This window comes from Anomaloglossus baeobatrachus, chromosome 2 (assembly GCF_048569485.1).
Source record: "Anomaloglossus baeobatrachus isolate aAnoBae1 chromosome 2, aAnoBae1.hap1, whole genome shotgun sequence".
Lineage (NCBI taxonomy): Eukaryota > Metazoa > Chordata > Amphibia > Anura > Aromobatidae > Anomaloglossus > Anomaloglossus baeobatrachus.
Window position 1 is genome coordinate 666,222,734 of NC_134354.1, and position 27,314 is coordinate 666,250,047.

The window sequence follows — 27,314 nt, forward strand, 5'->3', positions numbered from 1 at the left end:
ACTTAAAGGTCATATGAGCAACTTGTAAAGTCCAGCTAAAAGCCTTATTTGCAAAATCACATTGATCTGTAAATGGTATAAATAAACTGTACTTTGGTTAAATAAACAGAAGAAATTGATCATGCCCACATGGATGCTGGTCTTTTCTCTCCGAGCGCTCGATCTTGATTAGGTCTGAAGAGGCCTAATTCAGAGGACCTCACTGGTGATCCCATAAGCTGACTTGTGACAAAACAGAACAGCTACAACATATTCATAATTCATTTATTTTTTATTTACAAATCTACATTTCCTGTACATGTATTGCTCAGCTGTCGGCTTCATATACAGTCCTCTTTTTTTTATTCCTTTAGTTCAGCATGATTATATTTGTCAGTGTATCAGGTTAGTTTACACATTCCTTCATTAGGCGTGCCAGATTTGTTTAGTGATTACATGTATAATTTATAAAGGCAGCACCCAAATGATTTATTCTTCTTCTTCCTGAGACCTTCCCTTTTTTCAAGCAGTATCCTGGAGATTTGCAAAGTATACCTATGGATTTGTTTTTGCCTTTTTTTCGTGCAATTTTTTTTTTCATGCGTTTTCTACGCATTCTGGGATGGGAAAAATGCTGAAAGAATTGCCGTGCTGCAAATTTATTTCAGCACCAATTCTGCAAGGGAAAAAAGCAACATCATGCACAAAACTTCAGTATTCTCATTGACTTTGCTGGCATAAGGATTGGAAAAAAAAATGCACTTAAAAACGCATAAATAAAAATGCGTTAAAAAAGCACTATGTGTACGAAGTCTAATAATCGCATGGGTCAGAGACTGAATTCGGTAATACGTTAAAATTGGCTAAAATGACTAGAGGGAATTTGTAAAAGATTTCAAGGACTTAGGTAATTTCTGTTTGTTTTGTAAACCTTTGCTTTTTGTGACTGCAGAATATACGGCATCAGGGAAAGTATCTGCTTTCCTGTCACTCCTGTATACTCACCTCATGCAGACGCAGTTCAGGTGTTTGCTCTTTAATACTATTCCTTGGCTGCGAGCTGAGACCTGAGATCTGATTGGCTCTCGCCCTGTCTATTTCTTGACGTCTTGTAGGAAGCAGCTTCCTCGCTGTGTGGAGCTCATAGTCAGTGACAGTGACCGGGCGTGCATGGTGTGTGAGCATCTCCTGTGTGAGCGCAGCTCTGCAGTGACACCGTGCTGAAGAATCATTAGCATTAATAACAATGTCTTCTTTTCAGGTTTCCTTTATATTGTGATGTGCAGCGTATCCCGAATGACTGTAAGCCGCTCTCTACATCGCTATCATTATTAATATCCAGCTGGATCCTTCTTCCCCACCTGTCACCACAATCCTCAGGTATGTACAATCCTCTACAGGATAAGCTTGTGCAGGCATAGATGTAGCAGAGCTGAATTTGTCATTAGCTACAATGACAGCTGCAGTATTTAGCCACTTTGATAACGTTATATAATGGTCTATGTGAAAATCACAATATATTGTGCAAATGACAAACTCAGCCCTGCAATAAGTTAACTGTATATCCTAGTATCCCATTAAAATGCATGTATTTTTTGAGATTATACTATGAATATATATGAATATATGTATATGTATATGAATATAGATATTTTCCCATAATAGCATTCATTACAAGTGACATTATGATTAGACTCTTCATTATTTTATTTTTGGGCTACATCACAAATACAGTGTGTCCACCCATATCCTGTCCACCGCCATTAACTTGAGAACGGTGGCAGCTATAGGCATAGAAGTGATGTCTAGGTATAGAAAAGTAGCCATGTGCTGCGCAATGAAACCACCTATAGCGCCACCTGGTGGAAAACAACGGAGTTAGCATTTTTATCTCAAAAACAGAACGAGAGAGGAAAAAAATTGAATTACAAAGTTGTAGGGCATCATCAATTCAATACGAATCTACACTTTGCATACAGAAATGCTATGATTAGAATGTGTAAAACTCACAAGGCTGCGGACGTGAAGCCATACCTCATGGAGACCTTCCTACAAGTCATTGGGTTTGGTGGCTGCGTGGAGTGGCCTCCATGCTCACCTGACCTGACCCCATTGGACTTCTTTCTGTGAGGTCACATCAAACAGCAGGTGAATGCGATGCCTCCACCAACATTGCAGGACCTACGACGACGTATCACAGATGCTTGTGCACACGTGTCACCTACCATAGTGCACAACGTGTAGCAAGATACAGTATGCCGTCCAGAGTCCAGATGTGCATTGCAGCTGACGGTGGCCAGTTTGAGCATTAAAGTTAAATGAGCGCCATATGCGTGACCAGCATTCAATGTTCTGGGAGTGTCATGGGTTTCATATCATAGCATTTCTGTATGCAAGTTGTCAATTCGTATTGAATTGATGATGCCCTACAACTTTGCAATTCACTTTTTTTCTCTATCTCGTTCCATTTTTGAGATAAAAATGCAAACTCTGTTGTTTTCCACCAGGTGGCTCAATAGGTGGTTTCCTTGTGTAGCACATGGTTAGATTACTATACCTAGACACCATTTCTTTGCCTATAACAGCCGCCGTTCTCAAGTTAATGGCGGTGGACACACTGCATATTTGTAGAATTTCTTTCATGCAATGCATTTCACGTTTAACTATTATTAAGTTTGTGTTTTTTTATATTCTTCTTATTCACATGGGTCGCCTAGAACTATGGGGTACTCTGTCCCGGGCCGTATATTTAAGGGGATGCTGTGACACGGGTGTTTGCTGGCTGTTGCCCGGTCCCGTGCCCTGGGTGCTTTTTTAATGGGGAGTATTTACAGGGGAGATTAAAGTCATTGATGTGACGCCACCTGCGGTTTGCGGTTAAGATGGTGGAACCACCGCTGCTTAGTTGGTTATCTCTGGGGCTAGTGGTAATGGCAGTTGTGGTGGTAGGCCCTCCGCAAGTAGGGCTAAGCCTGGGAGATGAATGTTAGAGTAATAAGGGAGGCCACACCGTGGGTTGTAGTTAATAGTCTCTACTCACTCTGGACCCTTGGACAGCTGGTTAAGATCCCTGTAGTTCCAGAGCCAGCTTGATGACTCAGTTGCTCTGTCCCCGGCACCCTCAGTGTGGTTGCGTCCCCGTAGCTTGAAGTAGGTTTGGGGTCCCCGACTGTCTTATGGCAGTCTCCTCATCTGTACGGCGGGAAGTGTAAACCCTGTAGGGCCAGTCCGTGGTTCTGATCACTGATCCTCGCTTTACTGTTGATGCCCACAGATTTGTGAGTCAGTGAGGTCTGTGAAGGTCCCCACACTGTGCAGGTATTTGCCAGACCATATGACACTGATGTCTGACCTAGGGCCCTGTGCCCCGTCAGTGCTCTGGTCCCAGTGGTACTTGGGTGTACCTACCCTGGTGACAACTCTCCTGTTCCCCCAGGTCACAGTTAAATGACCCAGCTCTAGGCAAGTCTCTACTCTTGACTCTCTACTCTTGACTGCCTACAGTCCCCTCCCACCAGGCTGTCTAGTCCCCTGGACTGGCTCCGCCTTCTAGGTAGGATCCTTTGGTGTCTAAATAGCAAATTACCCCTGGTGTGGAGTGGAAACTAGGATTTTAGTGTGGGCAGATGTCACTGGCACTGGTGTTCCAGGTCCCTGGGGATAAGCCCTGCATCCTGGTGAGGATGAAGTACCTAGTAGTGCCCTGAGTGGTTCAGGGGTGCTACACACACACTTTTGATTGTTTGTTTGTTTTTGGGGTTTTTTTGTTTACCATAGACAGAAGTCTATAGAAAAATGCCGTACAAAACATTCAACCTAGATGATGCTGTGTTTTGTTAACAAACAAATACAGTATATTTGTATCACCCATTTAAAGTCTCCTTCCCTGCTTGGTAAAAAGGCTATCACTTCAGGCATGCATTTTTTCTTTTGTTCATATTTTGATATTTTGTAGGCTACAAAAAAAATAAATGCCAGAAAAAAATACCATACTTCAGAGAATGTTGTATTTGGTAAATAAAACCACTAGAAACACAAAAGCTAGAGATTATCATTTTGATTTATGTAATTGTAAATAGAACTGGTGTAGAATTTTTAGCAATTCATTGAACTTGGCAAATTTCAACAACTTGAGATTCTATTTACAAAAATCACATAAAATTTTATACATTGTTGAAGACTGCATTAGCTAGAAATAAATTATGTGATCGCTGGCGGGCTTTCCCTTACAGCAGTCACATCACTTGGTATAAGGCTGGTTTCAGACGTCCATGTTTAATCAGGTACCAGTCACACGCATGGTTATGGTCACACGTGTGTCATACGTGTGTCATACGTTTGTAGTACGTGTGGCACACGTGTCTGCATACGTGTGACAGGTACCGGAGAAAACACGGGTCTGTGAAATAAAAAGATTTTCCATATTTACCTGATTTCTTTTGCTCTGATGCCTCCCGCTCCTGACTGTCGCTCATTATATTCATCGATTATTCACTGCACTCAGGACCTGGAAGCCGGATCGGCGCTGGGGACAGCACCGCCGAGGACAGCACCACGGGGACAGGTGAGTATTCTGCAAGCACAGTCACATCCAGGAGGTCATTGGAGTTCCCAATGAACTCTGATGACATCCTGATTAGCCCCGCGACACCCATGCTACAGCTTCACGGGTTCATCAGAGTTCATTGGGAACTGTGATGAGTCCCTGATGCTGTCCCCGCGATGTTCCGGCTTCCAGGTTCTCACTACACACACATCAAGGGCTCGCCAAATGGAACATGGCGTCCATTAACGATTCCAGCCAATTTTGCAGTAAAAAATGGCATTCCTTCTCTTCTGAGCCCTGCCATGAACCCAAACAGTTGATTTCCATCACATGAGGTATTAGCGTTCTCAGGAGAAATTGCACAATAAATTGTATAGTGCGTTTTCTCCTGTTACCAATATGAAAAAAAGCTATCTGGTCGAAAGAACAATTTTGTGGTATTTTTTTTTTTTTTTTAATTTTCATGGCTCAACGTTCTAAATTCCTGTGAAGCACCTGAAGATTCAAGGTGATCACCAAACATCAACATAAATTCCTTTAGGGGTCTAGTTTCCAAAATGGGGTCACTTGGGGGGGACTTCCACTGTTTAGGTACCTCAGGGGCTCTCCAAACGCGACATGGCAATATCTATTCCTGACAGTTTTGCGCTCTAAAAATCAAATGGTGCTCCTTCTCTTCCGAGCCCTGCCGTGTGCCCACACAGTAGATTTCCACCATATATGGGGTATCGGCATATGCAGGAGAAATTTCACAATAAATTCTCTTGTTACGCTTGTGAAACTATAAACATTTTTGGCCAAAGAAACATTTGTATGGGAAAAAGTTTTCATTTTTACCTTCCACATTGCCCTAGTTCTTGTCAAGCACGTAAAGAGTGAATACATTTCTTGGATGTAGTTTTGAGCACTTTAATGGGGGCAGTTTTTAGAATAATGTCACTTTTGGGTATTTTCTATTACCCAAACCTCTCAAAGTCAGTTCAAATGTCATGAAAAAAAAAAGGTTTTGTAAATTTTGTTGGAAAAATGAGAAACTGCTGATAAACTTTAAATCCTTCTAACTACCTAGCAAAAAAATTAAGTTTAAAAAAATGTGCTGATGTAAAGTAGACATGTGGGAAATGTTATTTATTAACTTATTAACTATTTTGTGAGAGATAGCTCTTTGGTTTTAGGGCATAAAAAATTCAAAATTTGAAAATTGCGACATTTTTGCCAAATTACCGATTTTTCTTTTACAAATAAAAGCAAAAATATCATCCTAACTTTACCACTAACATGATCTACAATATTTAAAAATGAAGTAAACCAATTCTGTAGTGGCCGCGCTCCCCGTAGTAATGATTTTAAAAACTCTTGTCCTCAAATGGAATTTATTACTCAAACATACGAAAATAAAAAACGGATACAACGCGTTTCGGCGGGAACAACCGCCTTCCTCAGGTATCTAAATAAAAATGCATCTCACTCTACTTTATAGATAAAAAAATAAATACAATTTACCTGGTATTCAAATAAGGGTGTGGATATAACCACAGCTGTATAATCAGTTTCTTAGTTCACTTCAACTCTAGTGGTTCATTAAAAACAAATCCACAAACAACAAATCACTTAAAAGAATCATAAAACTAAAAACACTGTAAGCATTTATCAATAAAATTACTATCAATAAGATTTATCAAAGAAAAGGTAGTACAAAAAAAAAAATTAGAAAGTTGATTCCAACGGATTTTTGGATTTCAGAAGTGCCCATTATAAAAAATGGAAAGAAAACATTCCATACAGTCAGTTCTTTCGCATCAGGAAAAACTGTACTGAAGATAAAGACTATGAAACCCAGGCTGATATTTTAAAGAAAAGATTTAAGGAAAAGAAATATCCCAAAAAATTGGTTCATGCCGCATATGAAAAAAAACAGAGGAAAAAAACAGGAGGATTTTTTGGGTAAGAAAGAAGGGGAAAAAAATGAGGTGATGTGTAAAAAAACAAATGACAGAGAAGGAGACAGGTGGAAATTTAATTTTATTACGACCTATAATAGAGGGAATAAGATGATACGTATGATTCTGAAAAAATATTGGTATATTCTAAAACGGGATCTGATTTTGGGAAAATATTTGCCTGAGGAACCAAATATAACATTTAGGAGGGGGAAAACGATAAAACGCTTAATAGCCCCAAGTAGATTAAGAGAAGATTAAAAAAAAATCAGCAAGGATAGAAAAAAATGAAGATCAGGTGATTGGAGTTTTTAGATGTAGTTCTGGGAAATGTCATACGTGTGGAATTATAAACCATGGAGCAAAACAGATTACAAGCAAAAGTACAGGCGAATTAATTCAAATAAAACAAAATCTGAGTTGCGATAGCGATTATATTATTTATGTTATCGACTGTAGCTGTGGGCTACAGTATGTGGGACGCACGACACAGACGTTACGTGCTCATATGAATGGGCACAGAAATAGAGCAAAAAATGGGTTTTTAAAACATAGTTTATCAAGACATTTACTACTCAAGCATGAAAAGAATTTTAATATAAGGGTGACACCTCTAGAACAGATACCTATGGAAACGATCAATAGAGATTCTTTGCTCAATCGCAAAGAAACATATTGGATTTACCGCCTTCAAACATTGCATCCTAATGGCCTTAATGATATTGTGGAAAGAATATAGTATACATCCCTGTCTAAATATAATGAAAAAGAAAAAAAAGAAAAAAAATTAAGATTTTAAATTTGTTTTTCAAAGAATTTTTATCTAATTTTTCTTTTTTTGTACTACCTTTTATTTGATAAATCTTATTGATAGTAATTTTATTGATAAATGCTTACAGTGTTTTTAGTTTTATGATTCTTTTAAGTGATTTGTTGTTTGTGGATTTGTTTTTAATGAACCACTAGAGTTGAAGTGAACTAAGAAACTGATTATACAGCTGTGGTTATATCCACACCCTTATTTGAATACCAGGTAAATTGTATTTATTTTTTTATCTATAAAGTAGAGTGAGATGCATTTTTATTTAGATACCTGAGGAAGGCGGTTGTTCCCGCCGAAACGCGTTGTATCCGTTTTTTATTTCCGTATGTTTGAGTAATAAATTCCATTTGAGGACAAGAGTTTTTAAAATCATTACTACGGGGAGCGCGGCCACTACAGAATTGGTTTACTTCATTTTTAACTTTTTCACCTGTGGTAATCCGAGCCAGGACCATACACAGGATCAATTCAAGGCAAGCAGCAGACCCGGATAAGGAGACTTTGGAAAAGTCATATATGCCTGAAGTTTTGTGGCAAAAGGTGAGTGCATACAACTTCAATAAAAAAAAGGGCACCAGAGAGCCGCTTTGATAACGCGCTGAGATTGGCGCCGCGTGTTTGTTTTTTATTATATACCCTGCAGGGAATCACCTTACTTCATGATCTACAATATGTCACAAAAAAAATCTCAGAATCATGAGAACACTCAGATCCGTTGAAGTGTTCCAGAGTTACAACTTCATAAAGTGATACTGGTCAGAAGTGCAAAAAATGGCCTGGTCAGGAAGGAGGTGAGAACAGGTGGGGAGTGTTTTTGACACTTTCTGGTATTTGGCTTTGACATAACTTTTATTGATAAACTTTGATGCAAATTACAGGTGTTTTTGACACAAACACGCTAAAAACACGTGTGTTTTTTGCCTACAGAGTTTCCATATTTAATTCAAGTCTATTGGGAGAATCTGTAAGTAACTCCGTGTACTCACAAGAGAAATTGACATGCTGTGGATTTGACTTACACCACAGATCATTTTACACTGAGTAAAAAAGAAGTTCAGAGGGCAGGAGATCTCTATAAATCAAATCCACTGTGTTGGAACTTTAAGACGCTGACCTTTTGACACTGCGAGACTAAAGCGGACTTTACACGCTGCGACATCGCTAGCGATAGCACCCGCCCACGTTGGTGGCACGTCACGGGGTGATCGCTGTTGTAGCGAACAATATCGCTATGGCAGCGTCACACGCAATTACCTGTTCACCAACGTTGCCATGGCCACCGAACAATCTCTCCTTTAAGGGGGAGGTTCGTTCGGCGTCACAGCGGCGTCACTAAGCGGCCGCCCAATAGAAGCGGAGGGGCGGAGATGAGCGGTCGGAACATCCCGCCCACCTCCTTCCTTCTTCATTGCCGGCGACTGCAGGTAGGATGTCGTTCCTCGTTCCTGCGGTGTCACACATAGCGATGTGTACTGCCGCAGGAACGACAAACAACCTGCGTTCCAAACGAGAAACAATTTTTTAAAAATGAACGACGTGTACACGACGAAAGATTTGACACCTTTTTGTGATCGTTACTGATCGCAAAAAAGTGTCACACACAACGACATCGCTAACGAGGCCGGATGTGCGTCACCAACACCGTGACCCTGACGATATCTCATTAGCGATATCATTGTGCGTAAACGGGCCTTTAGTAGTGTCATGTACTCACCAAAAACTTATCATGGAAACATAGCATTTCTTTAGCACTTTTTCAGGAGGATTCCTGAGCAGACTTCTCATAAAAATACGTATCCACATACCTTAACCCTGTAAAAGGTTGTTAAAACAAATCCTGGAAAGACTTGTACTAAGCAATTAGGGAGCATCAGTCTGATCTACTACAGAATGTCGTAAACAAGTAACTTGCAATGAGGCAGCAGATATATCATCTATTACATTCATGTCTTTCATTGCAGCAATGGTGTTTATTTCTGGCAAGACTTCATGGCTGGCATTCATCCTTGGCATATTTATTGGCTTCTTCTCCATATTTATCCTGCTTCACATCATCATTATCAATCCCAAAACTGAAGAACCGTTAATTTACGCTTGGAAAAGAGTTAACGATCTAAATCTGATGGGAAAGCTTCCTCGTACCCACCAGCCAGGTAATTATCTAGCATTATATATAAATTAATTAAAAGGTGCCAGATGATATGTTTGATTCAATCAGAGGTAACCCTTCATTCACATGGAAATTGGAACAGGCTTTTACTGCTGCAGTTTTTACATTGTTTCCCTGCAGAATTATTTAAAGGGAACTTGTCAGGTGCAATATGCACTAAGAATCACAGGCAGTTCTGGGTGCATATTTCTAATCCCTTCCTAATTGTCCCAGCATCTAGTGGCAATCATAAAGAGATCTTTGAGAAAAAGTATTTATAAAGATTCTTTATAATATACTAATGAGTGCAGGCATGGCCAGCTTTACCTATGGGCGAGTGGTGCGGTCGCACAGGGCACCGGCCGGCAGACAGCAGAGGGGGCGCCCAGGGAGCAGCAATTCACTTTCACTTTGCTGCTCCCTTGTTGCACAGGCTCCAGCAGAAGGCGACCTCCCCTCCTCTCAGCTTTGCGTACTGTCTCCTCCCACTCTGCACAGTCTACAGCCGGGGGCGTGCTCTCCTGCTCTCGGCTAGGTTTCCTCTCTTTTGCCGTCTTTACCAGAGAGAGGGGGGAGGAGCGCCTGCACTACCAGAGATGCTGCTAAAGCCCCGCTGAAATCCTGGAGCTCAGTAAGTAACTGTATGTGAGTATAACGTGCTGTGTGTCATATCTGTAATGTATTATGTGCTGTCTGTATGTATTATGTATAACTTGTGTGTCCTGTATACTGTGCAATATCTAGCTGTCTGTCTGTCTACACATCCATTCTGGCTGTCTGTCTATGTATATCTATCTATCTATCCCTCTATCTGTCTATTATCTATCTACCTACCTATCTGTCTGTCTATGTATATCTATCTACTGTATTATCTATCTACCTATTCTATCTATCTGTCTGTCTAGCTATCTCTCTATTATGTATGTGTCTATATCTATGTATCTCTATTATATATCTGTCTGTAGCTATCTGTTATCTATCTAATCTATCTGTCTTATCAATCTATTTCTCAATTATATATCTGTCTATCTATCTATGTCTTTATTACGGGATATATCTGTCTTTTTCTATTTGTCTGTCTATTTCGCTATTATCTATCTCTCCATTATTTACATGTCTATCCATATATCTCTCCACTATATATCTATCTATCCATCTATTTTTCTGTCTATCCATCTGTCTGTCTAACCATCTATCTACCTATCTGTCTATTATCTATCTATCTATCTATCTATCTATCTATCTCTCTATCTATTATCTATCTATCTTTCTATTATCTATCTATCTCTCTATCTATCATCTATCATATATCTATCCCTCTATCTATCTCTCCATCTATTTGTGCGGCCCCCACGCCTGTAGCAGCCGGGCTGCTCGGATCCGGACCCACTGTGTGGCTCGAGGGATCCTCCGGACCCGGGGGTCATGCAGACATGCCAAATAAAAAGGTGGATGTAGTTGTACGGGCTTGGCCGTATTCAGTTCGTGATGCCACCCACGGTGTGTGGTGAAGTGGGACACCACCGCTGCTGGTGCGGGATACCTGGGGAAGGTGTGATGGCAGCTGGATGTTAACCCCTCCGTGGGTAGGGATGGTTGCCCCGGGACCCGATGGCTTGGTGCAAGGGATGGCAATGGCAGGGGCCTGCGCGCCCGGACGTACCAGGGGATGTTTGATTACTCCCAGTTGAATAAATCAAACAAGTCTTTTGGTAAACCAAGGTGCTGGTGGCCGGCCGCCGCGGCCGGTTGTACTCTGGTCCCCCACCCGGGCTGGTGGTCGCCATCTTTTCCATCTGGACTGTTTTTGCTTGTGTTGGACTTCCCAGTATGAAACATGGGAGTCCGCTCCCGGCCAGTTGTGTACCTGAGGAGCCGTGCCTGCTGACACTGACCCATGGGATCTATCGGGCCCTGGCGGTTGCCCTATCCCTCTCTGTGGGTGGTTGTCTGCTTTTGGGACTTTGGTTGGGACAGGACCTAAAATCCTGCCCTCAATCAGTTGATTAGCTAGGCCGTTGGTTTCGGTCCTGGCTTCAGGGTCCAAATACCCCCTCTGTGCACGGTTTCCGGTCGGGTCTCCGGTGTCGGTACCAGCGGGCTCCAACCCTGTCCTGGTCCACCTCGGATCTGCCGAGTCGTCTTCCCATCTCCTGCTGATGGAGACCACCGTCTGCTACCTAGCCAAGGCACCAGGGCTCCGACCCTGGCGTCTGTCAACTTGAGCTTCACCTCCGATGGAGCAACACCTAACACCAGCCTCCACTCCTCTGAACTTGAACTCCAGACTTAATCTAATCTAATCTAATCTGCTTTTTTTCCCACCCTGGGCTGTCTAGACCCCTAGATGGGCATTTCCTGCCTGCCTGGTCCCGCCCACTGGTGTGCCTGGCTTGCCCTGAGGTGGGTGGCTAGGGTTTCAGGTCGGCTGTATGTTACCTAGGTGAGGGAAGGTGTTATGCGGGGGCCTATGTGTGACTACCTGCAATGCCAGGGCGACACATATCATCTATCTATCCCTCTATCTATCTATCTATCTATCTATCTAGCATATATCTGTCTATCCCTCTATCTATCTCTTCATCTATTATCTATCTTTCTATTATCTATCGATCTGTCTGTCTGATATATATTTGTCTATCATCTATCCAGCGTTGGTCTGGTACACTGAGACACTGGTGATTGCCCCGGTAGGCTCTCCAACTGGATATAGAGGGGACCTGCCGGCAGGGGCACCGCTGGCATCAAAGATGCGGGGCTCAAGCCCAGAACTTCTTGCCCAGACCCCGGAATCTTCTGAAACCACCGAGCTGAACTGTGTCGGCGTCGCGTTGCCCTGATACAGTTCAATCCTGTGACAGAACAGGGAGCAAGAGCTTCATGCTCTATCACTGCCCGTTTCCTTAACCTCAGATTGCTACAGGCCTGTGGTTTAGGAGACTATGCCTACAAGGGCAGCGTGATGACATCATTGCATCGCGCTGCTTCCTCAGTTCGCCATAGAAGAAGAGATGGAGGCTGCGGTGGTGGGAATCAGGATTAGGTGAGTATAATCTTTTTTTAATGTCTATATGGGATCTGTGGGGGCTCCTGTTATATATAAGAGCCTATGTGAGGGCCCCTGCTGTATATAGAAGGCACTGTGGAGGCCACTACCTTTTTTATGTCTATTTGGGATCTGTGAGGGCTCCTGTTGTAAATAAGAGGCTATGTGTGGGCTCCTGCTGTATATAGGAGGCTATGTGGGGGCCCCTGCTGTGTATAGAAGGCTGTGTGGAGGCGGGGGCTTCTGCTATGCATAGGAGGCTTTGTGGGGTTGCCTGCTGTGACTAGGAGGCTGTGTGGGGGCTCCTGCTGTACATAGGAGGCTGTGTGGGTGCTCCTTCTCTGTATAAGAGGCTGTGTAGGGGCTCCTGCTGTGTATAGGAGGCTGTGTGAGGGCTCCTGCTGTGTATAAAAGGCTTTGTGGTTGCTCCTGCTGTGCATAGAAGGCTGTGTGGGAGCTTCTGCTGTGTATATGATGCTGTGTGGGGGTTCCTGCTATCTATAGGATGCTGTGTGGGGGCTCCTGCTGTGTATACGAGGTTCTGTAGGGGTTCCTGCTGTGTATAGAAGGCTTTGTGGTTACTCCTGCTGTGCATAGGATGCTGTGTGGGGGCTCCTGCTGTGCATATGATGCTGTGTTGGGGCTCCTGCTGTGCATTGGAGGTTGTGTGGGGGCTCCTGCTGTACATAGGAGGCTTTGTGGTTACTCCTGCTGTGCATAGGACTCCTGCTGTGCATATGATGCTGTGTGGGGTCTCCTGCTGTGCATTGGATGTTGTGTTGGGGCTCCTACTGTACATAGGAGGCTGTGTGGGGGCTCCTGCTGTGTATAGGATGCTGTGTGGGGCTCCTGCTGTGTATAGGAGGTTCTGTAGGGGCTCCTGCTGTGTATAGAAGGCTTTGTGGTTACTCCTGCTGTGCATAGGATGATGTGTGGGGGCTCCTACTGTGCATATGATGCTGTGTGGGGGCTCCTGCTGTGCATTGGAGGTTGTGTGTGGGCTCCTGCTGTACATAGGAGGCTGTGTGGGGGCTCCTGCTGTGCATTGGATGCTCTGTGGGGGTTCCTGCTGTGCATTGGATGCTGTGTGGGGGCTCCTGCTGTGCATAGGAGGCTGTGTGGGGGCTCCTGCTGTGCATAGGAGGCTGTGTGGGGGCTCCTGCTGTGCATGGGAGGCTGTGTGGGGGCTCCTGCAGGTATTTGCATATAGTTGTAGTGTGGCCTTTAGATTTAACTCTTGTGGACCCCAGACACCCCAGTCCGACCCTGCATCCATTTATCTTTTATATAGTATCTATGTGTGTGTCATGTATATGGCGTAACTTATGCAGTGGAAAAACTACTGGGCCTGTGGGTGATGGTGGCCATTGATATTTCCTCGCATGCATGGTTTAACACCATTGAGGAGCAGATGGACACTGGCTCTTTGTTCCGCACTTGCTCTGCAGCTGTGTTCCACATATAGGTGTAATGACATCAGGCAGAGCCTGTGACGTGATGCCAGTGTGCCCTGCAGCTCCAGTCAGAGTGGGTGCAGAGCATGTGTAGGGGGTAATAGATACATATATATTTACTATACACCCTACATATGCCCTGTACCTGTCACGTATAATGTGTAGTGTAATGTAATTCTGAATATTGACTTGCCATATCCTAAAGATGTGTAATATGCGCTCTGTTAGGATTACCCTTGCCGATTCGAGTAGTTGTCATCTGATCGCTCACATGTGATTTCCATTCTGTGGTCATCTGCCGAATAACGTCTCCTCCTGTTTCTCTCAAATTGAAAATTATAACAATGAGGGAAGCAGGAGGAGACGTTATTCTACAGATGACACAGCGTCTGCAAATCACTTGTGAGCAATCACACGACCACTCAAATTGGCAAATGAAATCCTGAAAGAATATATTACACACTTTGGAGATCCGGTCAATGTGCAGAATGTCAAACCCAGGAGTGACACCTGTCAGTCTAGGGAAGCAGAGCAGGGAGAAGCAGAATATTCTGCAGAATATTACATGATTCGGCATGGCTTTATCTTCGAAATTTTCCAACAAAATTATTTGCAGCATTGCCAGCTGGTGTGAGCCCAGACTGATTAATAAAGGGATGACAGTATATATGCCATAGTTCTCCCATACACAGTGCCCCTCTCTCATGGTGTGTATGTGGTACTGCACCTCGGTCTGTTTAGGTCATTGGAGCTGAGAGGCAGCGACACATACACAGCGCCTCCTGACCTTACGGTGTGTATGTGGTACTGCAGTACACTGTATACCCCACAAGAATAGAAACAGGATGCGTAATCAGGTATTTTTATTAATCAAAAAAATGTTGATAACAGATGACACATGTATTTGTCCAAAAAAGTCGAAGTTTCAGCTTTTAGGCCTTCGTCAGACTGAACTATTATCACTTGTAAGGCGTAAGTTATCTGTTGGTATGTATATATTCGTAAGGAAAAAGGACATATATACATCGGGAGAGCCCCTAATCCTGCAAATGTAATATCTGTTGTATAGTTCTCTTCAGCAATTTCAATACTTAATTGTAGGTATACAGAGCTTTATTCCACATATGGCTGTGATGTCATGTAGACGGTCAGGCAGGGTAAAAAATTCAATACTGTTATTAAATTATAATCAACACTCCTTATGTATTTAGGTGGATATTGGGATAAGGAACCATGCCTAGGGACACTAATGTAGGAAACAGCAGTAGTATGCTACCTCCGGCCGGACCGGGTGTGAGATATGATCCATGTGCTGCTTAGCGTGGACCATGTCTGGGTGATCCCAAAGGCCAAAACGTCGACTTTTTTGGACAAATACATGTGTCATCTGTTATCAAGATTTTTTTTATCAATAAAAATACCTGATTACGCAACCTGTTTCTGTTCTTGTGGGGCATACAGTGTGTTCTCTCTCCAAATTTGATATAAATTTTCTCCTGAGCACCTGTGATTCAGTGACGCAGAGCTTTATCCCAGATATTGTATGTGGTACTGCATCTCAGTCTGTTCAGGTCAGTGGAGCAGAAAGGTAGTGACACATATATCCTGAGGACTCTTTATTATGTAGAAAGCAGAGATTTTTTTTTAATTTCTTACATTCCCCTTTAATATCTGTATTTTGGACTTTTTGGTCCAGAGTACACACAGCATCGGCCGCCAACTCCATGATGCCTTGTCTGGTATCCTGTACATTTATCCACAGGATTTGTATACTAAATGCTGATCCCACCAATAGGGCCACGACGTGCACCGCTCTCAGTCCAGAGATGACAGAACTCCCATTCAAGTGTACATGAATTGATACCATCTCTCCACGAAGAGCGACAGCACCTCATTCTCCAGATACATGTGCACCCATTGGTGAGATCTGCATGTACCATCTATAATGTAATATCCAGGGATACAGCATAAATTGTTGAAATCAGAAGACCTCTATAAGAACGAGATCAGACATGGTGACATTAATGTGGATTTAAGGTGCAGATTCTCCAGCACAAATCTGGAGGAGTTTATTGTACATTTAAAGAGATCACTTTTCTTAGGATATAAAAAAAATGGCCTCCCGTCCTCGTTTTTTTCCTAGGAAACTGGGTAAACAAATTAGTAGGGTGGGGGCACCAAAAGGCAGTTTTGCACAGGGCACCATTCAGGCTAAGGTCGGCCCTGAGTGCAGGGACTAGTCGCAAGGGTTTTAGTTTCTGAGCTCATTCCGCCCTCTTAGCATGTTAGCTCAACCACAGGGGTGTACTAACATGCTAACCAATGCCCATTGCCCAGCATCATCATCGGCAGTGAAACGCGTACCTGTGTCCGTTGTCGCCACATCAGACACCGGGCAGTGCGCATGATGAGAAGTCACCGCACTTCCAGTCATGCGCACTATGAAGCGTTCCAGCTTCAGAGAGGTCTATTGCGCATGACCGTAAGTACCCGGACTTCCTTTAATTTTAACAAAAATGCTTTTTACGGTAATTTAATTAAAGAAAACTGACTGCCAAAAGTTTTGCATACGCTATTTATTGATCACAATGTAGAGTTGTAATTGTTTACAATGCCATAACTTAGTACTGTGTAGTATATCCTCTTGCTTTAATTACTGCACCACACCGATGGGGCATTGATGCCACTAAGGTATTCAAGATATCTTGAGTGATCTTGATCCATTCTATTTGTAAATCTGCAAACAATTAATCTTTTTGCTATTGGTACAGGCCCCAACTCTTCGCCCTAACTCATCTCAAAGGTGCTCTATAGGATTTAAATCAGATGATTGGTGTGGCTATTGCAACAGATGAACATTTTTCTTTGCTAACCAGTTTTTCACTAAATTGGATGTGTGCTTAGGATCATTGTCTTATTGGAATTTCCAGTCCCTTCCTACTTTGGTTTTACGATGTGGCAGCATTAAATTCTCCAGTATATCCTTGTGCATGGTAGCATTCATATTTCCATCAATTCTATGCAGAGGGGCAATGGCAGATGAAGAAAAGCAGCCCCAAACCATGATATTGGCACCACCATGTTTAACTGTAGGTGTTTGGCACCTTACATCATTATGTTTTCCAATTGGGTGATATATATAGTGCTTGCCATCACTACCGAACAGATTGAACTTGGATTCATCTGACCACAATACCTAGGCTTAGACCAATCTATATCTTTCCACTGGCTCTGTTCTTTGGCAAACTCAAGTTGGACCTTCCGGTTCTTTGCTGAGATGAAGGACTTCTTGACTGGAACTCGTGCACTCAAGCCTACTGCTCTTAGCCATCGCATCACAGTTTGGCGAATCACTTTAACCCCATATTGTTCATTCATTTTGTGCGAAACCTATAACGACTTTTTCGAAATAATGTGACCAAGTTTGGAGGAAGTTTTCCGTGGTTGTCCACTTCTAGGTTTATCAGCTGTTCCATAACCAACTTTTTCTTTCTTTATTATACATGACACTTGACTCTGAGAACAGATGACTTCCATAGATACCTCTTTTTGGCTTTTGCCTGACTTCACTTTCAGAATAATAAGCTTTGCCATGTTTTGTACAAAAAACACACAAAAAAAACATTTTTTTAGACAAAATTAGACTACCCATGAGAAAATATGTAAAACACTTAACCCAGAAAATGTGGAAATCTAACACATAAAGAGATAAAACAACGTTAAACGCAAATTTCATCCTTAGAGTTGACAACCACTTGCTTCTGGTTTACTAAAATCATCAGGAAAATGGCATCACAAAAACCAGACAGAAGTAATCACACTCTTAAAAAAAAATGCAATACATGCAATAGGAGGTCGTTCACATACTGGACATTTCACAGACAAAACCTACTACGATTATTTACTTATTTTCTTTACCCCTTAGTGACGCTGACAATTTTGACTTTAATGACCAGGCCAAAAAAATAAATTACAATTTAAATATAAATGTTGCTTTAGCCACAATTTATTCACTTTTAGAAGAGATAACACAAAAAATAGAACCCACAATTTGTTACCAAGTTTCTTATGAGCTCGCTGATACCCTACATGTGGTCGGTATCCCTGGCTTGGACAAACGGGAGGGCTCGGAAGGGAAGAAGAGACATTAGCATTTTGGAACACAAATTTGGCTGAAATCTAATGAGGGCACCATGTCAAATTTACAGGGCCCCTAAGGTATCTAAAAACCAGAAATCCCCTCAAGTGACCCCATTTTGGAAAGTAGAAACCTCAAAGATTTTATACAGGGATTTAGTGATCATTTTGAACCCACACATATTCCACAGAATTTGATACCATTATGTTGTCATATTGTAAATTTTCATTTTTTTTTTCACAAAAAAATGTTGGTTTATCATTAAATTTCTCACTTTTACAAAAGGTACCACTAAAAAGTGGACATCACAATTTATTATCCACTTTCTTATAAGGGCAGCGATACCCCACATGTAGTCAAAAAGTTCTATTTGGGCAAATGGGAGGGTTCGGAACAGAAGGAGCAGAAGGAACAGAGGGAGCTATTTTTGAATTTTGGAAAGCAAATTTGGCTGAAATAGATTGCGGGCACCATGTTGAATTTTCAGGGCCACTAAAGTATCTAAACAGCAGAAACCCCCTACAAATGACCCAATTTCGGAAACTAGACGATTCAAGAATTTTATCTAGGGGTATAGTCAGCATTTTGAACCCACAGGTACTTCACAGAATTTAATAACATTAAGTAGTCATGTTAAAAATGTTAATTTTTTTTCACAAAAACTTGCTTTATCATCAAATTTCTCTCTCTTACAAAAAGTACCACCAAAAGGTGGATCACACAATTTATTTTCCACTTTCTTATGAGCACGGCGATACCCCACATGCAGTCAAAAAGTTCTGTTTGGACAAATGGGAGGTATTGGAATGAAAAGAACAATATTGGAATTTTGGAACGCAAATTTGGCTGAAATAGATTGCAAGCGTGATGTCACATTTGTAAAGCCCCTGAGGTACCAAAACATCAGAAAGACCGCCTCAAGTGATCCCATTTTGTAAACTAGACCCATCAACGAATTTATTTAGTGATGTGTTGAGCCTTCTAAACCCATAGGTGCTTTACAGAACTTTTTAAAATGTAGATGTAAAAATTTGATTTTATCCCAAGATTTTTGACAATAACAGTAGAAAATGGACCCCATAATTTGTTATGCACAAGGTCCCTAACCCAGTGATACCCCAGACATGCTCAAAAAATAAAGTTTGGGCACATGGCAGGGCTCGGAAAATGATTGATATTTGGAACGCAAATTTGGACAACATGTCGCATTTGCAGAGCCCCTAAGGTGACAAAAATGTAGAATCATCAACATGTGACCCCATTTGTCCATTTGGCAAACTAAATCCTAGAACTAATTCACCTATTGGTATGTATAGCATTATTAACCCACAAATTACACAGTACTCTAATAGATTGGGCTGTGAAAACAAAAATCGTAGGGTTTTTCAGCTAAAATTTTACTACTTAGGCCTTAAAATATTAATTGACACAAAGGGTAACATGAGAAAATGGCCAGAATAATTTGTTATGCAATTAGTTCCGAACGTGGCACTACCCCATATGTGGCTGTACATCACTATTTGAGCACACAGTGGGGATCCAATGGGAAGGAGAGCAAATTTGTATTTAGAACATAGATTCCATTTGAAAAGATTGTGGCTAATATTTGCCGAGCCCCTGAGGTGCCAGATCAGCAGAAATCCCACAAGGGATCCCAAATTGAAAAAGTTACTATGTAAGGATATCTAGGGATTTAATGAGTATTTGGAACTCACAGGTGCCTCAGAGAATTTTAGAATATTGGGACGTGCACATATAACATTCAAGTGGTAAAAATGTAATTTTTTTTTATTACTCATAGCTGCAAATTTGTCAGTTACAAAAGTGTTATAAGGTGAAAATTGGACTCCACAATTTATTGTGCAATATCTACTGAACGCAGTGATGCTCTATGAGGGGCTGCTGATAAATCTTTGGCTTTACCCAGAAAGTAACGAGATAGGATGATACTCTCCACTGATATCAACACACTTCTAACTTCCACTTTGCAAATGTTTTGCACACCCCCATACTGAATGTAACCCCAGACCATGTCTTTCCACTACCAAACTTAACTGTTTTCTGGATCCATACGGGCTCCAGTAGGTGTCCTGCAGTATTTGCGGAGGCTGTGGTGTAATTCAACTGAAGATTCATCAGAGAAATCCACCTTCTGCCACTTTTCCAGCATCCATCTCTTTATCAGGCTGTGGCACTTAGCAAATGCCACACATTTTTTAATTGCCTTTTGTTTAGTGCTGGCTTCTAGGCACTGATTCGACTATGGAGGCCATTTCGAGTCAGAATCCTACAAACTGTTCTAATTGACATAGGGACTTGAGGTGACCAGGCCTTTTGGAGCTCTGCTGCAGTGGAGAGGGGCTGGCTTTGGATTTTCTAATCAACAAACATTCCTCCTGAGCAGTTGTCTTGCGGGGTCTGCTGGACCCGGGCTTGTCAAAAACATTTTCAGTCTCTTCAAATCTTTTTTTAATTCTTTCTACTTTACGCTGAGACACATTAAAGGTGCCAGCCACCTCTACAGTGGATCTGTTCTTCAGCCTCTTGATAATCAAGGCTTTGGTCGCAGGGTGGATTTTTGGCATGTTGTCTGAGGTCAAGTTGCAGTTCAACTGAAGGTCTGGGGAACTGGGTTTCTTTTTATACACACCCACTAATTAACCAATCATTTAGTGAGCACAGGTGAGGATGTAAACTAGGATTGGGTGCATTACATGACAAGGCAACAAAACTTTTGTCTTGCCAAAATCTGACCTTTCTGTGTTCATGAAATGATCAATATTTCAGCTTTGCAGCAACTTTATTTTCATAACCTAAACCAAATTTGGGAGGGTTTCAGCTTTCAAAAGAGTAATTTATGAAACCAATGGATGAATTTAAAGTCAGGTTATAAGCTTTTACTTACATAACATGGATAAGCGACAAAACTTCTGTCAGGTACTGTACTACATCACTTCACCCCCATAAACTACATCACTACTTCCCCATATACTACACCTGTAATACACTACTTCACTGCACTCCCATATAATACAACTGTAATTTACTACTTCACTACATCTCCATATACTACACCTGCAATATACATCACTACACCCCCATATACTACATTTGTAATATACCATATCACTACATCCAAGAAAAGAGAAGAGGTCCAGCTCACCAACCGTCCTGCTGGTAATATCCAATTCCTGCGCACGGAAAATGGCTAGGCAGCCGTACAATTGTAGAAAAAAGCAGCAAGTTTCCAGCGCCAGGAGAAGCTTAGTTAAAAATCCACTTTATTATGAAAAATAATAATAATAATATTTTTTGAGTGATAGTGGTTATGACAAACAATCCACCTGGATTGCCCTAAAAGGCTTTCATAAATGTGGTGCGACGAGATGCAAAGCGTGCAGTTATGTAGAAAAGGGGAAAACTTTTTATTCCATCTCTAATCAAAAAACATTTCAAATTAATTCCCTGATTAATTGTAATACCACCTACGTAGTATATTTAATAACCTGCAAAATATGTAACATCCAGTACACAGGCTGCACAATGGGTCCACTAAAGGTTAGGATCAGAAGGCATCTTTCTGATGTCTCCAAACAGAACGCAATTGCGACTTCTGCAGTATCCAAACATTTTGCCTCTGTTCACAAAGGAGATGTCAGCGGTTTCCAGTTTATGGGTATTGAACAGGTATACAGACCGATTAGGGGTGGAGATCACAGAAGGAAACTCCTTAATAGAGAATCCTTCTGGATCCTCACCCTTAATACAAGAAACCCGAACGGTCTGAATAACCGCCAGGATTTAATACTGCATTATTGAACTAAAATAGTATTAAAATAAATTAATCTGATTTATTTTATATATTGTTTTTTTCCCCTTTTTCTTTGCCCCCCCCCTTTTTTATAACATCTTTCTATAAAAAAACTTAAAAAATGTATATAAAAAAATTATTTTGAATGCTCTATAAGGGGAATATTTATTTATTATAAATTTGCTACAATTTCATTAATGCAGGTTTTTGTTGACTTGAGAATATATATATTTCTTGATTAAATTATTATAATAGCAATGATCAAAGGATTCATGAATAAGTAAACAAAAAATCCTTATAACCTAGTTCAGACCATGCGCGTTTTTTTTTTTTTTGTTTTTTTTTTATATCCCCTTTGTGTACCATTGCACTGATGGATTCTATATCCCACTTTCTTCATAGGATTGACATTTATTCTTTGTCTTTTTGACTGTTGCAAGAATATACTTATATTCTGTTTTTTGCCACTCTGCTTTATCATACAGTTATAATGTGGTTTGTTTTTTGTTTTTTGATTTATACATATATATATATATATATATATATATATATATATAAAAAATAAGTAATTTTTTGCAAATCCATGTTAAACTAAAAATTATATGTATGAATTATATTCATGTAGGATTGTAAATATATAAAATTCACAGAGGATATCCATATTTTAAAAGTATATATGAGAATGCTGCTTCTCTTATAACAATCTTATATACATCTAGTATTTTTCCTTCCATTCTGTGGGATCTCGCTCCGCCACCATTTTGGGAGTTGCCTCTTACGACCCACACATGTGTTTAGGATTACCAATGGTGGAGAGATCCGACAAAAGGAAGTTGGTCGCATTCAATGTCAGAACATGATTAAGACCTGAGCGTCGAAACGCGTTGTTCTGTAAGTTATCCGACATATGCTGTACCTGCTGGTTTTTTATTTATTTTTCATAATAAAGTGGATTTTTAACTAAGCTTCTCCTGGTGCTGGAAACTTGCTGCTTTTTTCTACATATCACTACATCCCCACATACTACACCTGTAATATACTACATCACTACACACCCAATATTAGTCACCACTCACCCCCCCTCCTCATTGTCCCCTCCTCAGGTGATTAGTCACCATTCACCCCTCCCTCTTTATTGTCCTCTCCTCAGGCCTCTCCGTATGGGCCCCACCGCTGAGCTGTTTCTTTTCTTGTACGGGCCTCCACTGCTGTTTCTCTTGTGTGGGCCCCGCCACTGTTTAACTTGTACGGGCCCCGGCTGCACTGATTCTTCTTCTGCCAGGAACTTTGAAAGTGATACACATGCTCGCGCCATACTTACGACATCAGGACATGCACGAATATGTCACATAGAAAATGCCGGGCAGGGAACAGAGGACAGATTCCTGCATTCCGCTGCCTACACTGTGTGGAGCTGCAGGATTGCTCTCTGCCTGGCACGCTGCATGTGATGAGGGTAATCTGGCCAGGTTCACCCAGAACGTGTCTCCGGTATGTGTGAAAACGGACACCACACATACAGGAGACACAAACGTTAAACTGGCCTGAGGCACATTGTGATGCTCAGAAGGGAGGGAGTATTTAGATTTGAGGGTGCAGATTTTCCTGGATTTCATTTTTGAAGGGAAATGGGGGGGGGGGTAGAAACCTGCTATTTTTCCGTGAACGATTGACAGACCTGAGTGAGGACTTGCTTTTTTTTTGGGTTGAGTTGAATTCTATTTGGTGTCAACATTTGCTGGCAAACATTCTTTGCTCTATGCTAAGAACTTACATCAGGGTCTCTATCTACATCTCTCTACATCTCTGAAGTGCATGATTCAGGTGAAACCTCAGATGTTCCATTCACTTACGAGGCAGCAGAATTACTCTGGACTCTGTTCTGCATCTGTTCAGCAGTGTCCGTTTTTTCAAAGGTACACAAAACTGTTGATGAGTTCACTTTTGTAAACGCCAAAAAAGACGAATAACAAGATTGACACCGCTAGACCACATGCCAGACGGGAGTTCAAAGTGAGTCCCTCTGCCTCATTACAATGAATGGCAAATTTTTCTGAATCACGATTTTCAGAGATTTAATCCCCGATGTAATGGCTCAGCATAGTGCGCAGGATAAATGTGTGCCATGATGTTCTGAGATCTGTGAGAGGCAGAATGAACAAATGAACAGCAATTTAAGAATTGGCTTTATTTATTTATTTTTTACGCCTTACACTGTGCAGTATAAGTAATTGGGTAACTTTATTCCTCAGGTCTGTATGATTACAGTGATAACAGATTTATAATTTTTTTTAGGTTTGGTGACTATCACACTAGTAAGCTTTTTTTAGAAAATACAGGTTTTTTTACATCACTGAATTTTGAAGGCTATAATTTTTTTTATTTATTTTTCTGCCGATTGTCATGTGAGGGCATATTTTTGGAGTTTTCATTGGTACCATTTTAGGTCCCATAATCTTTTTTGATTGCATACTAATTCCCATTTTGTGCAGCAGAATCAAGAAGAAAAATCAATTCAGGAATTAGTTGGTTTTTTTTTCACGCCATTCACTGTCATAAAAGGGATAATTTTATTCTTCAGGTTAGTACGGATACAGCAATACCACATTTATATAGTTGTAGTTTTATATATATATATATATATATATATATATATATATATATATATATATATATATATATATGTATATATATATCTATATATACATATACTAAAAGGTGGCCCGATTTTAATGTATCGGGTTGTCTAGAATGTGTATGTAGGTCATTAGATTGAATAATAATGTAATGGCTGGTGTCACAATTTATGAAAATTTTTGCCAGTTGTATGTGAAGAAAGGAGTTGAGGGCGGCAGACAGCGGGAGCAGCGATGGCGGAGCCGGGCGGGGGCCATGTGTGCGGGGGGGTGGAGCCGAGCAGGGTCATGTTTGCGGGTGGAGTGGAGCTGAGCGGGGCAGCCATGTTTGTGGGTGGGGCGGAGCCGAGCGGGGCCATGGCGCTGGGGATGTCAGTGTCGGGAACTGCATGGCTGGGGACAGGTGACTATCAATGTGTGTGTGTGTGTGTTCAGTGTATACATGCAGAGAGTGGAGTGCGGGGGGGCAGAGCCGAGCGGAGTAATGTGTGCGGGGGGCGGAGTGCAGGGTGGGTGGAGCCGAGCAGGGCCATGGTGCTGAGGACGTCAGTGCTGGGGACTGCATGGCGGGGGACAGGTAACTATTCGTGTGTGTGTTCAGTGTATACATGCGGAGGGCGGAGTGCAGGGGTGGTGGAGCCGAGTGGGGTAATGTGTGCGGGGGGCGGAGGCGAGCGGTGGGTATGTGTCGGCTGGGTTCCCGGTGTGGGCTCCCAGGGGTGCAGCACTCACCGGGAAGTCGGGGCTCCGTGTGGGTGCGGGGAAAAGTGTCAGGCGTCGTCCTGTCGGCCCGTAGTTCAGGCTGTTCAGTTAGCTGAGCCAATGGTCGCAGGCTCTTTAGCGCGTGTGGTGTGTCGACGGTTGTCACTGTATATATATATATATTAGTGTAAAAGTGGCTATATATATATATATATATATATATATATATATATATATCTATGTTGCCACTTTTACAACATAAAAACTATTTTATAGAAAAAAATAACTTTTGCATTGCTGTTTTCTAAGAGCTATTGCTTTTTTATTTTTTCACTGACGGAGCTTTATGGCAACTTGTTTTTTTGTGGGATAAGATGACGTTTTCAGATTTAGCATTTTTATTTATATATGACCTTTTGATCGTAATTTATTTCACTTTTTTGTCAGCTGTATAATGAAAAGACAGTTTTTTTTGCTTCCTTTTTTATTTATTTTGATTGCAGTGTTAAGTGAAGGGGTTAACTAGTGTGACAGTTTTATATATTGGGTTGTTGTGGATGTGGCAATACCAGATATGTGTATTTTTTATTTTTTGTTACATAAATATACCGTACATATTTATTGACTAACTAGCAGTTCATACAAGATAGTGTTATCATATCATGGGCAAACAACTCGCTACACTAAATACCACCAAAAAAGCAGATGTTCTTATTTTTAAGTAAATATTTTGTATAAACTGGGCAAAAAAATATTCATTGTTGGTTGCTCATTTTGGTACAAACGTTTTTTGTGGTATTTATACATATTTATTGGTAGATTTTTTTTTTCTTTTCAGATTTTTAAAAAATATTTTTACATTTTTTAAATTTTTTTTTTTTTTTTACTTATTCCCTATGTGGAACATTACCTTTTTATTGTCTTACTCACAAGTATATTGTATTGCAAAGCACAAAAAAAGCAATGAAAAAACACAAGTAATTTAATGTACATAAGGCTAGGGCCCCACTTTGCTTTTTACCTGCTTTTTACCTGCTTTTTTGCTGCTTTTTCAACTGCAGCGTTTAATGCCAAAATGGATGTGTTCTGCTTTTCAAGCAAAGTCTATGGGAATTTGGTTTTCTTGAACCCACTTTGCAGTTCAAAAAGGTGCCTTTTTGTGGCAGAAATTTGGGCAAAAACTCAGCTTTGCAGTTCAAAACTCAAATGGCAGAAACAAATGATTCTGTGGATTCTGGACCTCATTTCAGGGCCTGAGTACCCCCCTGTGTGCTCCGGTTTCCGAGTCGGTTCCCCGGGTCGGTACCGGCGGGTCACTACCCTGTCCCGGTCCACCACGGTTCCACCAAGCCGTCTTCCCGGCTCCTGCAGGCTGAGGCCACTGCTTGCCTCCTAGCCAAGGTGTTCGGGCTATGACCCTCACACCTGTCAGACTGTCACCGGCCTGTCTCACAGGCCTCACCTCCTCCACTCCTCACTCCGACTAGACTCCGACTCCACTGTTTTCCTGCCTCAGGCCCTCTGAACTCCTCGGTGGGCGTGCCAACCGCCTGGCTCCGCCCCCTGGTGTGTTCGTCAAGCACTAAGGGAGGTGACTAGGGTTTTTGTGGTTGGCTGATGACTCCTTTTTAGGGGACAGGTGTTGTGTGGGGCACTAACTGTGACTACCTAGCTAGTCCAGGGCGTCACACAAATACCTATTACAAAGGTACCATGCCGTCAGAGTGGTTCCTCCTATTTCTGGTGTCAGGAGATCACATCACAGGGCTGCATATACACTTGCTCAGGTTAACACTGCTGGCTGTGCAGATTCTCCTTTATTTGGCACTGCTAGGGTTAAGTAGATCCTCTGGTCTTCTGAAACTCTATTGTTAATTACTTAGCTCTGCTATAAAGGCTTCTCTCCTAGTCCAAGTAACTGCTGGTGATAGTTTCTGCTATTCATGCCTCTAGAGGGAGCCTGTGAGCTGAAGGCCTGGAAGCCATAGAGAGAACATTTGCTGTGTGAAAGTTGTTTTTCTTTCCCTTCCTTAAGGTACTGTCACACATAACGAGATCGCTAGCGAGATCGCAGCTGAGTCACCGTTTGG

General features: G+C 41.6%; 1 protein-coding gene across 4 annotated transcripts in view; it reads left to right on the plus strand.

Moving 5' to 3' along the window:
- The first annotated feature begins 526 nt into the window (after positions 1-526).
- LOC142292039 (glycoprotein-N-acetylgalactosamine 3-beta-galactosyltransferase 1-like) overlaps positions 527-27,314 on the plus strand; it is a 66,215-nt gene continuing 39,427 nt past the window's right edge. For 2 of the 4 annotated variants that reach the window (XM_075337099.1, XM_075337102.1), the window contains exons 1-3: positions 1,085-1,152; positions 1,241-1,359; positions 9,250-9,441. In XM_075337099.1, the coding sequence (XP_075193214.1) occupies positions 9,252-9,441 (190 nt within the window). In that variant the 5' untranslated portion in view covers positions 1,085-1,152; positions 1,241-1,359; positions 9,250-9,251. Of the gene's footprint in view, positions 887-1,084; positions 1,153-1,240; positions 1,360-4,483; positions 4,544-9,249; positions 9,442-27,314 lie in introns of those variants that run through there. The other 2 variants (XM_075337101.1, XM_075337100.1) reach the window with 2 other exon arrangements.